Source organism: Diabrotica virgifera, chromosome 8 (genome assembly GCF_917563875.1).
Source record: "Diabrotica virgifera virgifera chromosome 8, PGI_DIABVI_V3a".
Lineage (NCBI taxonomy): Eukaryota > Metazoa > Arthropoda > Insecta > Coleoptera > Chrysomelidae > Diabrotica > Diabrotica virgifera.
The window spans coordinates 70,859,584-70,878,223 of NC_065450.1; the positions used below are offsets into that span (position 1 = coordinate 70,859,584).

Genomic DNA, 18,640 nt, shown 5'->3' on the forward strand with positions numbered 1-18,640 from the left:
TTAATTTAGAACCAAAGGTTTTGATACGTATCGTTCTTGCCATGACTTAATGGAATAAAAGACAATATCACCTACTAACCAATCTGTTAATAGACGTAGAACAAGTTAAAGAGCTATTAAAAGAATTTTGGTAAATATAACCTCCAAGAGATCCTATGACGAGGATCTAAGAAGAAAATCGATAGTACGAGTGGAAGAAATTATCGAAGCTATCAACAAATCTACGTCAAAATGGGTAGGGCATATTGCAAGACAAAGCAAAGAGAATTGGGCAAGAGACTAGTACAATGACGACCAAAAGCACATAAACGAGGCATATAATACCACAAAAAACAGATCAAGACAGGCGAACATCAGGGCCGGATTTACGATTTTGCCGCCTACGGGCTATCTTGATTTTGCCGCCTTTTTAACGTAAACATAGAAAACGCTAAATAATGCAAAATTATACTCTCTCCATCCCGGAGGAATTGGACTTCCAGGAAGTCCTCATTCATTATTTTCTAGCATTAATACGTAGCGCAATATCAGCTTTATACTCCTGGGGTACATCTAAAAGTATCAATATTGAATCTACCTATTTATTTTGATTCATAATGTAATGTACGGTATGATATGCTTAATAAAAAATACGTTATTTTGCTAATTCATAATTTAATTAAAGTAATAACTTTAGGTATATGAGCATGTACAACAGAAACAGATGATGCATTATTTTAGTGAATCTCATAGCATAGTTCTTACTTACTTACAAAACAACAAAGTACCTATACACTTTAAAATTAAATTAAACAATTCATTTGGTTGAAAACTATTTTATTAAATTACAGATTCTTCCTCCGTGATTTACATTGGGCAAATGAGTCAATCACATCGTCGAAGTTAAGTGACTTCGTAATTTCTCTTTCGATCGTCAATACTGCCATCTGATTGAGGCGTTCGTGTGTATGTGATGATCGGAGGTAATTGTTAATTCTTTTCAGCACGGAAAACGATCTCTCTGCAGAGCAGTTTGACGCTGGTGTAGTGAGAAAGAGCCTGAGTGCGATGTCCATGTATGGGTACAACTCTTGTAACCCTGTGCTGTAGACTAACTGCAGAAGCTCAACAAATGTTTTTGGTGGCTCTTTGTCAACACTTTTGACAAAACCAAAAAAGTGGACACATTCGTTAGCAAATGTTTCAAAATCTGGGAGATCTTTAGTGTATTCGTTGCAGAGCTTTTTGGCACTTATAGTGATTTGTCCACGTTCCCAGCCAACCCCTGAAGAAAGAAGCTCAAACCGTGCAGACAGCTCGTCGTATATTTCCTTTCGCTTCGTCATCTCTGTCAGAAGCCTGTCAAGAATGACAAGATAAGTGTCATTTTTGAACTTTGTTCTACCACTGAGAACTACTTCATTTTCTCGGGACTCTCCAGCTTGGAGTTTCATTTTCTTCCTTCTTTTGGAGGTGTCTTCATACTCACACACCACAGAATTAACCAGAGCTGAGTTTTCGTATATGTCAAAATCATTACGTATTCCTGACACATATTCGGTTAGTGAGTTGTACACTTGTGTGATGTCATGTATGTTTACACTGGTCCCCTGGAGTGCTTTGCTAGCTGCATTAAACCTTTCCAAAAGATCTCCCCATAACAAAGAAAGAAAAGCAGTCTCTAGTCGACTCAACTTTTTCAAGTATCCGGAGGCTTCATTTCTAGTGTTACTTTTCTCGCTATTGTCATTGGCGATAACACTAAGGGCCGCAAAAACTCCCTTCCAGTCTCTATTGAGGCTTTTGCAGGCGTCATCACGTGCAGACCAACGCGTCTTTGACAAACTTTTCAAACTTAGGGTTTCTTTGTTTTTAAGTTCCCTTTGGAGGACTTCCCATCTCTTGGTTGAGCTTGAAAAAAATACAAACAACCCTGAATGAGCAGAACATGGTGTGTATATGGCCTCAGGGCAAACTTCTCTGATACGAGCCTGAAGACCACTGTATGCCCCAGACATATTCGAAGCGTTGTCGTAAGATTGACCTCTACAGTTCTGGATGTCTATCTCGTACTTTGATAGTACGTCTATGACTGCTTTGAAAAGTGCCTCTGACCCATGTCCAACATTAGGGATAAAGCACAGAAATCTCTCAATTGGAATTCCATTTTCTTTGACGTACCTTATGATGATAGCCAACTCATCCACATGAGATATATCTGGTGTTGAATCTACTATGATTGAGTAGTATTTTGCAGTCTTGATCTCTTGGAGAATGCTATTTGTCACTTTATGTGCCATCAATTGTACAAACTGTTGATAAGTAGTCGAAGATAGATACGACGTGCGCCCTTGTCCAGGATTCCCATACTTGGCAATATGTTCAGACAGAAAAGGGTCAAACTTTGCTAATAGCTCCAGACCCATTATAAAATTGCCACTGTTGTTCGATCCGAAATGCTCAACATCGCCCCTGAAAGATAATCCAGCGGACGTCAGTGATTGGATCACTGCAACAACTCTCTTCAACACGTTTCGCCAATATAGTTTTTCATCTTCTATTTGCGAAAACAGAAGTGAAGATACGTTTGCGAACGAGCGCGCTCTATTCTTCATTGCCAGCATACAAGATTTATGCTCTGCTGAGTGATCATGTTTTTTTAGACTATCTAGATGCTTCCAGTCGTCAAATCCTTGAGTTGCTATTTTTGTGGTTCCCCCAAAAAGTTGACAGGGAACACAAAAAATCTTTCCCGTACTTTCAGAGTACATCAAATAAGATCTTATTTCTTTTCCATTGACCAATTGAGTTTTGAAAAAGCCAGTGGAAAGAAAACGAAATTGTTCCCCAATAAGCCGTTTTGAAGCCTCGAAATTAAGTTTATTCAAGTCTTGTTCAAAGCCATGCTTACAAACATAGTCTCGTGTTGAATCATCAATCTTCCACAAAGCAGGATCTTCAATAGTGTTAAAACTTTTTAATGTTGGATTGGCAATGTCGGTTTCATTAGATTCATTCAGATTAGGATTTGTTACGGTGACTTCTTCACAAGAAGGCCTATCTTTTGTAGTCCACTTGGTGTCTTCAGATTCGGATTCGATTTCTATTTCACGTAGGCGATTCGTTGGGGATTCATCTTCTATGTTGGATGTGCTGGTAGAAGTGGTAGTACTTAAAGTACAATTTGGATTAGGCTTTTTAAAAAACGATGAAATTTTGTGAGTCTGCTCTATGACCTTTTGTTCTCTTTTAGCTTTCAAATCCGCCAACCTTTTGTACTCAGCTCCACTCGGCTGTTTTCTTCCATCGCTCATTGTTCTAAAATTAAAAAATTAAATTAAGTTAACACGAACACAGAGGGTTAAGAAAGTTGAAATCGTAAGATCGTTTGGTTTTAAAAACAACCTACAATAAATGGTAGTAGGCTATGCTATAATCACTTGAAAATAATATTTTATAAGTATAGACAAACTCAATAGAATGTCCAGTGTCCTTACTCCTTAACACAACTGGTATAACTTAATAAAAGCGTTGTTCCGAAAACATTTCTGAGAACTGAAGATAACGATGAGCTCGGCCGGCGCGGTGCGACGTTGTTATTTCGAACAAAGCTAGATGAAAATGCAAACTATACACTTCATACAGTTCATAATCATACTAGCGTGTTATTTTGTTTGCTAATTCAGATCAAAATACGAGACAGATACCTAAACAAAGTCAGGTAAGACAGTGAAAAAGTAAATAAATTTTGGACTTACCTTCTTACTTTTGAACGTTCTAATCTAATAAAATATATTCTGAACCTTTACTTTTCACAAGGGTACACTGCACTGGTACAGAACACAACAACAGTAAAAACAAAAACACACAATATCTCCTGTGAGTGTGAAGTGGGACTGTTCAGGTTTAGGTTCAGTTTAGTTTTGATTTGCCTGACAGTGACAGAAGCGCTAGTGGCAACACCCATACGCGATACGCATTGCATAGACATTCATGATTCATCTTTTAAACTCGAATTTTGCCGCGGACGGGACAGACGATGTACCCATTAAAGGAGGGAAATAAATGTTAGTAAATCTTTAAAATTCACAATTTTTTGAGATCGCCGTCGCCGCCAAAAAGTTCGTGCTAAAAATTGCCGCCTTTTAAAATCTGCCGCTTCGGGCTATAGCCCCTCAAGCCCCCCTGTAAATACGGCCCTGGCGAATATAGAAAACACAAGGGGAGGCTTATGTCTGTTAGATTACAAAAAGGTTCATAGTAGGTATGGCTTGTTCCCAAATCCCAAGCCATATTTACCAACTATGTCTTCATACTGACTTGGCGTTTTCCTATTTTGTACTTTAAATCTCCCAATGTGTTAGTTACATCTTATTTTTTCAGGTATTTTATGATGTCTATTTGTTGGTATAGTACCATTACATGTAGTAAGTATACTTACAGCTGTTTCCTAAAAAAACTGATACGACTCTAAGTAAGATTTGATCATTTTGAGCAGTGTATTTGATTGTTTTGACATTATATTATATTTATTATGACAGACAAATAATAAAATAAACAAACAAATTACAAACAACTGATTACATAATGTTAATTCATAAATTATATTAATTATTAATATCTAAATTTTGATATTATAATAGGTATTTTAAATTCTTGCAGTTTTCGCATCTTCAAAAGGATTCTCTTCTAATCTCTCCAAAAGCGTACGATCTTCATGAGCGGTAGATATTTTTGGTCTTCCAGAACCTTGCTTTCTTTCAAGAGTTTCTTGTTCTCTCCATCTTTTATTAATATTAAAAACTGTTGTTTTGCTTACGTTAAAATGGTTCTTTACGGCAGAAAGTGACCAACCATCTTCTAATTTCGTTACAATTCTTGCTTTTACTTATTTGCTAGCATGTGGAGCCATTTTTTGAGGTGGAACAGAATAAGTTATCTGACAAATTTTAAGAAATGGCAGTGACAGTGACAGTATGTAAATAATAAGTATTTATCCTTCAAAATACACTGCTCAATTTTCTACAAAATACGCTTTAAGAGTCGTATCAGTTTTTTTGGAACCAGCTGTACTTTACTTTTTTGAGTCTGGAGTCTACAGTTTTTCTACTCAGTATCGGGCTAAGTCTACACCCTTTCTATTTTCGAGCCATAAATCATGGAAGGTACACTGTGATGGGCAAAGTCTGCACACTCTCAGGTGCACCACATTCTGTATTTCCCCACATTCACCAAGTGCGTTGTTATCTGTCGTGATGTCCCATTTAATGAGGTTCTGTTTTGCAGGGGCAACACCGGTGCGTATGCGGTTCTGTGTCCGCCAGGTTCTCCAGTCCAGGTTCTTTCCATTATAGTCTGGGCAGATTATCGGAGAATAGGTCATTTTTGGGAAAAGTTATTTACCAGCAATTTCATTGCTGGAATCGAATCTTATCATTGTATATATTAATCATATAGGTATGCAAAGTCCGCAGATAGTGTGCTACTTGTTTTATAAACAAAATGGCGCCAGAAAATCGTGCTTTTTTAAATTTTGCTCTATAACTCCAAAGATTTTATTTTTACACCAAAAACAACCAAATAAAAGTTCACCATAATTAAATTCTGAATAGAGACGTGTTTTTCCCGATTTACTTCGATAAAAATTTTCCCCGGAAAATGCGGGTATTTCCAACAAAATCTTTAATTTTCAATTAAAATTTTAGATAAGTAATTGTGTTTCGAACACTTTTACTTTAGATTAACTTCTTTATCTTGTTCTACTCCTTAACTTGCCAGGTTTCGAATTAAGAATCAATCAAATTAGGTTAGCTGCAACTAATTAATGGAAACTCAGTCAAATTTCGTTCTCTTCTACAAATTTTCCAACCTTTATTACTTTTTCTCTGACACTGACAATTATCAATTTTTTATATAAGTGTCTTAATAGGGGAGACTGAATATAGTAACTTTGTTTACAAATTAGATAGCGACTGAAAAACTACCTAACTTGATATCTGCACTAACTAATTTTCTAATTACTATTAGTCCAAAGAAATGGTTTAAACATACTGAAACAAATTGTTTATTAGTAATTACATAACTTGGCAATATAAAATATCTTTTCATATAGATTATAGTTCCAGAAGTAGATGGAAATTGAATGAACAGTTTAGCAACAATTGAATTGTTAATTAAAAATTTCCGGTCGCTATAATACCCACAGTAATTATGATACATAAGAATAACTATGATTTTTATATAAAAAGACACTGTACCTATCTAATTTACTTTACAGAATTGAAATTGAGCTATTTAAGCGGCCTCAGGAATGCTTTAAAATTATAAACAATTTTTTGGCTTATAAACAAATAGAATATCTCGGGAAATATTAAATTAAATTAAATCGCAAAAACGGTACATATTGGAAGAAAATCGACATGGAGCTTCTTTTAAAAGCAAAAACGTTTAATTGTGCTAAGTGGTTCCTGAGATACAACCGGTCAAATTTGACCGGCATTTACGGCAAAGATATCTTTCACCTTTTTATTTTTGTCCTCTTTCTCCGCACTAATTTTCATATCTTTAAAATACTCATAGCATATATTATTATAATAAAAACTATCGGTATTACTAGTGAAAATTGCCAAAAATAGCAAAATTTCAATCAAAAATTAGGTTGGTGAAAATGTAATCTTAAAGTTCAAAATCGCTATACGTTAAAAAAATGCATTTTCCCGGCTTCCCATGGAGCAATTTTCTTCATTCTTTTTTTGTTCCCAAGTAACTCGAGTAGAGCCATATAACTAACGCATTATTAAATGTCAAACTCGCTTTTGTTTTGTTATAATAAATTAATTTATTGATTATAACAAAATTTTTTAATTTGTTTAAATAAAGATTGTTTAAATAATTTTACAGCTTTCAAATGAGAATATTTGTGCTTTTAACAGTAAAACGTACACTTGTAGTAAGTTTATCTTAAAAAAGTCTACAACTGGAAAACATATGCATGTAGTTTTCTTTTCCTATAAATAAATTAATCTATCATAACAAAACAAAAGCAAGTTTGACATTTAATAATGCGTTAGTCAGATGGCTCTACTCGAGTTACTAGGGAACAAAAAATAATGAAGAAAATTGCTCCATGGGAAGCCGAGAAAGAAGCTATTTTGTGAGATTACATTTTCTCCAACCTAATTTTTGATTGAAATTTTGCTATTTTTGGCAAGTTTGACTCGTAATATCGATAGTTTTTATTATAAGAATATATGTTATGAGTATGTTAAAGATATAAAAATTAGTGTAGAGAAAGACGACAAAATTAAAAAGATGATGGTTCGAGAATTATGATCCTATTGTTTATATCTTTGTCGTAAATGCCGGTTAACTTTGACCGGTTGTATCTCCAGAACCACTCATCAAAATTAAACGTTTTTTTCTTTTAAAGAAGCGTACTGCCGCTTTTTTTCTAATACTGTTTTCACTATTATATATAAAAATTGTTTATAATTTTAAAATATTCCTGAAGCCGCTTAAATAGTCCAATTTCAATTCTATAAAGTACATTAGATAGGTACAGTGTCTTTTTATACAAAAATCAGAGTTATTCTTATATATCATAATTATTGTAATTCAATTGTTGCTAAACTGTTCATTCAATTTCCATCGTCTTCTGGAATTATTATCTATATGAAAAGAGCTTCTATATTACCAAGTTATTTAATTATTGATAAACAATTACTTATCTAAAATTTTAGTTGAAAATTAAAGATTTTGTTGAAAAACCCCGCATTTTCCGGGGAAAATTTTCGTCGAAGTAAATCGGAAAAAACACGTCTCTATGCAGAATTTAATTCCGGCGAATTTTTATTTGAGTGTTTTTGGCGTCAAGTTAAAATCTTTGGAGTTATAGAGCAAAAATTGAAAAAAGCACAATTTTCGAGCGCCATTTTGTTTATAAAAAAAGTGGCACACTATCTACGGACTTTGCACACCTATATTATTAATATATACAATCATAAGATTCGATTCCAGCAATAAAATTGCTGGTAAACAACATTTCCTTGTATTTTGCTAATTAGCCCAGAGTATTAGGTCGTTCTGGATGTAGGGGGAACGGTTCGGGTAGTTGGATGCTGACATTTTTCATATTCGAACCTTTTCCTTGATTTAAGTTGACTGGTTCCTGGCCTAACAATTAAGAGAAGAAAACTGAGATATATGGGACATATGATGAGAGGAGATAAATATCTAATACTTCAGGTCATTATGCAAGGGGGAAAAATCCATAAGAAGGAGGCGTAACTCCTGGCTAAAGAACCTTAGGGAATGGTTTGGGTGTAGTAACAACGAATTATTTAGAGCCGCGGTCTCAAAAGTAAAAATCTCTCTGATTATTGCCAACCTTCGAAGCGGAGACGGCACCTAGAGAAGAAGGTTCCTGGCGGTTCGTCAAACCCATATAATTGGTGCCTTTCATATGTGCATATGGTGCTGGACATATTATTGTGAGACATAATATGTTCGCATCTACCTACGGTCGTCTGGTGACAGTGGAATTTATATCTTAGTAAACGGTTTAGTATCACTCCAAGATATTTGGGCCTATCAGTATGTTCCAAGCGTTGTCCCTCCCAAGATAAATTTAGTTTTACATGCGCCAAATGATTGTTGAGATGGAATGCACATACTTGGATTTTAGTACGGTTTGGCTTTAATGAGTGTTGTTTTTAGTAAGTTGACATCATGTTTAAAGCCTCTTCCATTGTCAACTCTACTTGTGTGAGTGTTTTCCCTTTTACGGCGATACCGAGGTCGTCAGCGTAAAAAAAACTCTCAGTCTGGGGGTGCATTGGTTGGTCGTTGATGTAGATGGTCATTATAAGTACAGTCGAACCCGCTTATTGGAATAGCCTTCGTGCCATGCAAAAGTATTCCTATAACCGGGATATTCTAATAACCGATCATTGGTTGCAGGTATAGACGTTTCGGGAACTCAAATTTCTATTCCTTAAAGCAGGATATTCCTTTAACCGGTATTCTAATAAGCGGATTCGACTGTACAACTTAAAATTTTACTAGTAGCCCGATCAGGGAACACAAAATTTTACGAAAACCCCCAAAAAAATAAAGGAAGGATGAAAATTTGGGAATAGGTAGTTGAAATTGTCTATTATTATATAAGAAAAAGTCTACAATTCTACATCCCCTCCATTTAAAAAAAAATGGGAAATACGGGCTGAAAATTTTTTTCGGGGGTGAAAACATATACGTTTAAAAAAAGTCCGAATTTGTATAAAATGACTAATTCTAAATAACTTTTGTTCTATAGAGGTTTTTCACTAAGGTAATAGTTTTCGAGTTATTTGCGAATGAATATGTTAATTTTTAACAAAAAAAAACATGTTTTTGACGGTTTCTCGTAGATAACTCAAAAAGTAAGTATTTTAAGAAAAAATATTTTTAGCAAAAATTATAGCTTATAAAAAATTGAAGAAAATGGTGTATGCATGAGTTCTCTAGACCCAGTACAAGCAGAGTTGTAGCTAATGAAAAGTAGATTCTTCTTCGTCAAATTCCAAATCGAATATTTCAATTTGAAATAACCCAAAAACGGAGCTCTTTTCGGGGAAACTCAACTTTTTAAAAGTGTTTAAGAAAAGGTTTATTTTTGTTTTTTAAAAAAACTTATAACATTAAAAGTAAGTGACTTACGCTCAAAATATTGCTGGTCTCTTTTATTTTTTGCTAAAAAAATCGCGAAAATCACCGCTCAATTAGCTTTCCAAATAAAATTAATCGTTATCGCTTCACAAGTTACTTTACTTATGTATTGTTTATATTATCTCTAAGTTTCATTGGTTCAAAGTGCTCATTTAAAAAAAATGGGTTTAAAATTAAACTTTTTTTTTAATTAAATTTTTTATGGAATTAACTTAAAAATTATTAGTAATACCAAAAATCTCATAGAGTAATAAAATGTTCGTTTTGCTTTTCTGAAACTCGTTCAAGCCATTTTAACTACAGCTTTTTCAAAAATAAGCACTTTGAACCGATGAAACTTACAGATTGTACAAATAATACATAAGCAAAGTAACTTTTCAAGTGGTAATGATAAAATTTATTTGTGATGCTAATTAGGGGATGATTTTCGCGATTTTCTTTAACAAAAAATAAAAGGGACCAACAATATTTTCAGTAGTAATTGCACAAGAGCTCTAAAATTATTGAATTTTTCCCGAGTGTCACTTTGACAGTTTTAATTTCACGAGCCGAAGGCGAGTGAAATTATTTCAAAGTGTCACGAGGGCAAAAAGTCTATATTAATTTTAGAGATCGCGTGCAATTTGTTGCGATTATTTCATGAATAAAACTGTTCAAAACCAAAATTTTATTGTATTTTATTTATGTAAATACAAATTAGTTCAATTAAACACACAGGTGTTATACATATTTCACGGTTGAAAGTCATCACTTTTAAAATTTTTAAAATATTAATAGTCATTAATGTCACTGAATGTATTTTTTCGTAGCAACGAAGGGCATCTGACGTAATATACTTGACGACGGGAAATTATCAAAAATTATCGATTTAATTTAGATTTTTGTAGCTTTCTATTGGTCAGAATCTCCTATGAATGAAATAATCAGCGTAACTTACTTAATTTTAATGTTTAAATTTTTTTTAGAAAACAAAAATAAACATTTTTTTAAACACTTTAAAAAAGTTTAAATGAATTTTGCCCGAAAATGCTCCGTTTTTGGGTTATTTCACATTGAAATATTCGATTTGGAATTTGACGAAGAAGAACCTAACTTTCATTAGCTACAACTCTGCTCCTACTGGGTCTACAGACCTCATGCATACACCATTTTTTTTTCAATTTTTTATAAGCTATATTTTTGCTAAGAATATTTTTTTCGACAAAATACTTACTTTTTCAGTTATCTCCGAAAAACCGTCCAAAAACAAGTTTTTTTGTTAAAAATGAACATATTCACTCGCAAATAACTCGAAAAGTATTGACTTAGCGAAAAAACTCTATAGAACAAAAGTTGTTTAAAATTAGTCATTTAATCCAATTCCGATTCCTCCGTGGCTCAAGGGTAAGAGCGCCTGCCTTTGGATCGAAAAAATCCGAAAGGTTGTGGGTTCGAATCTCACCAGGGTCAGAAATTTTTCATTTATTAAATTAATGAATGAATATAGTTTCTGTCCTTGTGGGATCGGTACTCACCGGAGGGACCGCAGACGTTCGGATACAATTAGCGTCTCTTTGCAAAGACAATGACGTCGACTTTGCAAAGTACTCTCTTGACCTGTGCTTGGTGGTGTGAACAGCGCTTGGCTCCGCGTTCTACGAATACGAGGTCTTTCCTAAGTACTAACGTACCTAACCTACCCCAAATTGTTTTTGTCTGGGTAAGTTGAGCATTAGCTTAATCATTTGAATACTTCTTTCTTTTTTATAGGCTTAATTTGATATATTTTGTTATTTTTCTTTTTTATATATTGTTTATTACAAAACTTGCACTGACTGGCTTTTTGTATTATGAGTAACGAACAGGGGGGTACGTCCCCCCTCAAACCCGTCGAGAACATAATTTTAGATTCCGCATCAAATAGTAATAACGATATTTCAAATAGTAATAACGATATTTCTAACTCCCATAGCCTATCTCAGAACGATAAAACCCATCAGGAACAAAAAATTATCAACCTCTACTCCGAAAAAGATAATGGGCCCTTTTTTGTGTATTTAGAATCAACAAACATATATACGAAAGTAGGTTCGTTTAATGGGATTAAAATTGCTAGAGATATTTTCAATTTAAAATTAAAAGATATTCGAAAAATACATAGTAAAGGCCTTAATCGAATTGCAATTGAATTTATTAATTTTGAATCAGCTAATCAATTTCTAAATAATAAAACTTTGTTAGACAAGGGTTATAAAATTTATATTCCCTTTAATTTTGTTACTTGTAAGGGTATAGTTAGACAAATTGATCTAGAGATTGGTGACAAAGAATTGTTGGATTGTTGCAGTACAGGCTCTGACATCGAAATACTAAATGTTAGAAGACTCAATAGGAAGGTATTCAAGAATGACGTAATCACGTACGAACCAACAGGCACAGTACTCTTTACTTTTAAAGGTGTAATAATGCCTAAAATAGTAAACTTTTATGGCATGCCGAAACTAGTTAACGTTTACGTAGCACCAGTTACTCAGTGTTTCAATTGTTTAAGGTTTGGGCACACTAAAACAATCTGTAAGAGTAAAGATCGTTGCATTAACTGTGGTGAACTTGCCCATACTGAAGCATGTGAAGTCAGATGCTTCTTCTGCAAGGGACCCCACAAAGCCACTGATAAGAACTGCCCCGAATTCCTGAGGCAAAAAAACATTAAAGAATTAATGGCATACGAAAATATGACTTTCTATGATGCCAACGAAGCAGTCACAAAAACATATGTAGAAAAAGATAAGTTTATTATGTATGCCAGTGACTTCCCAGTTCTTAGGAATAGGAAGTCCAATAATATCCCAAACAATAATGTTAGCATCAACGACTCTGTCACGCCCTCCCAAAGAAGAACTCATAACTTCAAATCCTCCACTACCAAACGCTCATTTCAACAGGTGGTCTCTAACTCAAACAACAAAAGACGAGTCATTCAAAAAGGGTACGACAAGAAAGCTCATGAAGAAAACCTCTTTTTCCCTAATTCACGCCCCGAAAAATCAACATACTCTCCCTCCCAACAACACGCCTCAACATCATATAACACAAACACAGAAAAACCCTCATCAAACTCTCTACAAAACTTAGCCTGGCATCCCAGTGCATTGCAACATATTCAACATTCTGACTCAGATACTTTATATAATACCAGAAACGCTTGTCTACATTTTCTCAATAATGCGACATTCGATAATTTAAATATTCTCAAAAATATATTATCCCAGACAAACTTGGACTATATGGACCAAGATTCAATCTCAGACTTTGACTCTTTATAACTTCCTATACACCACAATGTCTCACAACCCAAAACTAAAAATAATACAATGGAATATCAGAAGTGTTAATGCAAATAGGGATAACCTGATTAGTCTAATATCCGAAATGGATCCAGATATCATTTTCATCAATGAAACATGGCTTAAGCATGATGCCAGATTTTCTTTAAACTTTTATAACATCATCCGACAAGACAGGGATGATTCATTTGGTGGGGTGGCAACATGCATTAAGAAATCCATAAGGTTTTCGACAATCAAAAAATTCAATTCAGCTCTAGTTCAATACATAATAATTAGTATCAGTAACCTATACCTTATAAATATATATTCTAGATCAAATATGGCAATCACTGCCACTTTACTAAACGAAATGGTAGAAGGTATACCCTTAAATAATCTAATCATTATGGGGGATTTGAACTCACACCATCCCGCTTGGGATAAAGGGGTATGCAATAAAGGTGGTAAAGTTATTTTTGATTTTTCCTTTGATAATGACCTTACAGTGTTAAATGATGGCTCAGCAACGTTATTTCAAGACTCTAATAAGAACATCAGTGCAATAGATCTTGCAATTGTGAGCAACAGTATGTGTTTGTCGTCTGAGTGGGGTGTTATCCAAGACTGCGGTAACAGTAACCACTTTCCCACATACATTAAATTAAATATAGAGGACCTTAATGGAATAGAAAGACACTTACTTAAACCATACAAAACAAGAAACACTAAAAAAGCTGACTGGAATACCTATTACCAGAACATATTATTAAACAAGCAAAACTTGTCAGAAATCAAAGACTATAAGGATTTCCTTACAGTCATAAACACAGCGGCAGATGAAGCAATCCCTTTCAAAAATTGTGGGGTACAGGGTAGACCCAGGAATCCATGGTGGGACGAAGAGTGTTCCTTATGGATCAAAACACGAAAAGAAGCAATCTCCAATTTTAATAATTCCCCCTCTATAGAAAATTTCATCGAAACAAAACGCATCATCGCTATGACTAGGAGGAACTTAAAAGCAAAAAAGAAATACAAATTTAAAAACTTTTGTGAATCCTTAAACAGAGGATCCAATATCACTTACGTTTGGAATAAAATTAAAAAATTTTCCAATTATCACAATAATAAAGTTGTTCATAATCCGCCAGATAATATTAAATTAGAAATATTAGGTAAAATGTCTTCAATAAACATTGATCCCAATTTTAATATGTCATATGATAACCAAGAAGTTGCTCCCTTTTCAATCCATGAGTATAATTTGGCGTTAAATAATAAAAAAGATTCTGCGCCAGGTATCGATGACATATCTTACTTGATGTTAAGAAACCTCCCACTGGCAGCCAAAAACACACTGTTAAGAATTTACAACCTTTGTTTGAGTGGGGGTCCTGTTCCTGTGGAATGGAAAAAATTTAATGTAATTAACATCTTAAAGCCTCAAAAAAACCCTACTTTGTCTGAGAGTTTCAGACCAATAGTCCTATCATCCTGTGTACTTAAAACTCTCGAAATCATAATTAAAAATCGTCTGGATTGGTTTATGGAACACAATTCACTATTTAAAATTAATCAATCAGGTTTCAGGAAAGGTAGAGGGACATATGATAATTTAGCTCTTTTACACTCTACGATTTTAGAAGCATTTGAATCTTCCCAAACGGTATTAGCCATTTTTCTAGATATTAAATCAGCCTACGACAATGTTGAAATATACAACCTTTATAATAAACTTAAAAATTTAAACCTCCCCTTGGCTCTAATCAACCTTATCCTTAAAATCCTACAAAATAGACTTTTATATTCAAGAGCTGATGACGGCAATTTCTTGGGACCATACCAAACTTCTAAGGGGCTACCTCAAGGCTCTCCCTTAAGCACCATTCTTTTTAACATATACATTCATGACCTTTTCTATTTATTCTCTAACGAAGTGAAAATATGTGGGTATGCAGATGATTTAGTGTTGTATATTAGCGGTAAAGACATTCATAGTATGACAAATAAGATCATCCCAGAAATTACAAACACTCAAAACTGGCTAGAAGCTCATGGGTTGTCTATTTCAATTGATAAATGTGAAGCTGTGTGATTCACAAGAGGTCAACGCAAAACAAACCCCCCTATAATCACTCTTAATAATAACAATAACATTCCCTTCAAAAATCAGGTTAAATTCTTGGGCATCACTTTTCATAAAAACTTGAAATGGGACCCTCACATAGACAAAATTGTACTTAAAGCAAAGAAAAATATCAACATATTGAGAGCATTGTGTGGAGTTTGGTGGGGTGCAGACCCCAAGATTCTAATTATGGTCTTTAATGCTTTGATTAGGTCTCATATGGATTATGGTTCCTTTCTGTTCAGCCCAATTACACAGAAATGTAGCAATAACCTAAATAAAGTATTTTTCGAAGGGCTCAGAGTATGCCTGGGATGCATGAAATCCACTCCGCGCTTAGCAATCTTAGCTGAATCTGCTCAGATTGACCTGGAACATAGAAGTCTAATACTAGCGTCTAAATTCATATCTAAAATTATCAAAATTAACAATCACCCAGTAATAAAGACGCTTCTTAACATACGTAGAAAAATCATAAATAAACCCATTTTCCACAAGGCAAACCTCGTACCTCTTCTTGTAATGGCCCTTGAACATTTTTTCCCTTATCAAAACAAAATACACAAACATCCAAACTTTCCTTGTTATGACTTGGACTTCAACACATTAATCAATCCAATACAAACGTTAAACTGTAATCTTAAGAAAAATGAATCATCAATCAAACAAAAATTTTCAATATTCACCCAAAAGTACAATAGGGATTTCTCCTTTGTATATACTGACGCCTCCAAAAGTAATGGGAGAATAGGTTTTGGAGTCAACATTCCCAACATTAACTTCAAGTTTTCTTCTAGGCTTCCTGGTGAGTTATCTATAACAAAAGCCGAAAATGTGGCAATTTACCAAGCAATTAAAATCATAATATCTAAAGACATCAAGAAGGCTATTATCTTCTCAGATTCTCTAAATGCTATATCTAAAATTAAAAACCCTAAAATATCAGCCACTGATGACTCAATCTCCCTCAAAACAAAAAATCTCATCTTATCAGCATATAAGAAAGGTTTTGACATTTTAATCTCATGGATTCCAGGACATTCTGACATTCCTGGTAATGTAGAAGCTGATTTACTAGCCAAAATAGGGACAGGCTTAAATATTCCGTTGGCTATGTTATTAGACTCCCAAGATATTCTAAACTCCATAAAGGAAAAAATTATTACTAAATTTAAAATCAATTGGGAAGCCATGCTGCGGAGGAAAAACTACCAGTATATGAGAATGCAAACCTCTTTTTCCTTTAAGGCATGGTTCTCAACCCTAACATTTAAAAACAGAAGACATATCACCACAATAATAAGAATGAGAACAGGTCATTGCTTAACTAAACAACATCTTTTTAAAATCAAAATAATAGACAGTCCAGCATGTGAATGCGGAGTAGTGAAGGATTTAAACCATATTTTCTTTGAATGCCCCATTAATGTTATTCCCAACATGGATTTATACACAATCTTTATTTCAATGAAATTCAAAACACCAATCTCAATAGATACAATCTTAATATCCCCTAACGAAAGGTCGGTCAGTGCAATCTTACAGTTTCTTGACTATAATAAAATTAATTTGTAATTCATGATGCTCAACTTTATTTTAATATGTTTAATATTTTTGCCTTTCAGTTTCTCCTCTGTGGCGTTCCTATTACCATTTGTTTACAATCTGTGTTTGTGTTTCCTATTTGTATATAACACCTTAACCTCAAATTTTTAAAAGTCAGGAAAAAATGCTACCATCTCACGCAAATGTCAGCGGCCCTGATATGGTTTAGAACCAGATTACATCACGGTCGCCAACAAATAGTGCTGGCGAATCGCCTCGTAGCGAAGCCATAAAAAAAGAGAAGAAGAAGAAGAAGACTTTGCAAAGTAACAAGACACTTACTCAACATACACACTACACATGACACTAATACTCATGTTGTGACTGGCCGAATGACATAAAGTCCATGCCAATATAAACAAAAAAAAATCCAATTCCAAATGTATATTTTTCACGTGAGATGGGGTATTTCCCTCCATTTTTGTAAAATGGAGGGGATGTAGAATTGTAAACTTTTTCTTATATAATAACACACAATTTCAACTACCTATTCCCAAATTTTCACCCCTCCTTTATTTTTTTTTGAGGTCAGATTGTTCTTTGATCGGGCTATAGCTTCATCTTTGTTTTACAGAATGAAACGCATCGGTGATCGTTGCTCATGAAATCTTCCGCATCGACCAATATGGTGACGAGACGTGATACTTCCCGCGGATCAAGTCCCCCTCGAAATGGCAGTTTTAACAACAAAAACAGATCATCTAGCACTGACCGAAAATCACCGTTAAAGTCTTCGTTCAAAAAGGGGATGAGCCCTGAGAGAAAAAAGCCAAATAATGCTGTAAATAAATCTTCTCGAGGAAACAGTCCGGCAAGAGTTATTGCCCTGCCAAAGTCTAGTGGTAGCGAGTAAGTAAAATTTTTTATTGTTTGTTTGCTAATATAAACGGTATTTATCATCATCTAGATTCTTCTCTTATCCAGTACAGGAAATAAGCCTCCTCAGCAAGTCTGCAAGAAGTTTGATCTTGTGCTAATTGCATCCATCTACCATCTATTCTTTTTATGTCGTCTATCCAGCTTGTTAGTGGTCTACCTATGCTTCTCTTGTTCATGCGAGGTCTCTATTCTAACAGTCTTTTTGTCCACCTGTCATTCTTCAGTCTCGCTATATGTCCGGCGAAACTCCACCCTAATCTGGTAATTCTTTCTATGATATCTTGTACACACGTTGTTTGTCTTATTTCTAAATTTCTTACTCGACCCGCAAGTCTTATTCCTAGTATGGATCTTTCGATATTCCACTGTGCTATTGTAAGCTTTGGTTTTGGTCTAAGCTAAATGGTATTATATCTAGATACAATGTGTGTCAAGGTCAAGTGTGGGCTCGTCTAAAATGTTAAATAAACTCCTGGACAAAATTAACGCACCACTCATATTTTTCTCAATAATCTTCATTTATTGACAATTTACTGTACGACAAGTTGCCTATAGACCTTGCTTGACAGTGACAGTTGTTATGTAAGCTAATAGGTTTGTTCTAGCATCAGTTTCAAACGGTTTGAAACCATCAGCGAATAGTCGACCAGCGCGAGTAGAGGGCATAGCACTGGTGACTGTATTACCTATATTCTCTCACTGACCAACTGTTCACTGACGGTTTCTGACTAGTTTGACTGTTTGCTAGAACAAACCTACAACTACCCGTATTTCTTGCCTTCGTAGACTATGAAAAGGCGTTTGAGAGTATCGAGATGTGGGCCATAGAATAAGCTATTAATAATTGCAGAATAGATTCGAGATATAGACAAGTAGTACATAATATATATGAAAATGCAACTATAATAGTACAACTAGACGAAAATACAAATCCCATCCCCATTAAGAGAGGCGTGAGGCAAGGAGACGTAATATCGCCAAAGCTTTTCAACCTAGCCCTAGAAGATGTCTTCAGAACGACAAATTGGTCAACCTA

At 34.4% G+C, this 18,640-nt stretch overlaps 1 protein-coding gene across 2 annotated transcripts in view; it reads left to right on the top strand.

The window, feature by feature from the left end:
* Positions 1-18,640, top strand: part of LOC114340314 (kinesin-like protein KIF12) — a 139,664-nt gene that overhangs the window by 16,711 nt on the left and 104,313 nt on the right. For both annotated transcript variants that reach the window (XM_050658316.1, XM_050658317.1), the window contains exon 2: positions 17,300-17,574. In XM_050658316.1, coding sequence (XP_050514273.1) covers positions 17,327-17,574 — 248 coding nt within the window. In that variant the 5' untranslated portion in view covers positions 17,300-17,326. The remainder of the gene's footprint in view (positions 1-17,299; positions 17,575-18,640) is intronic.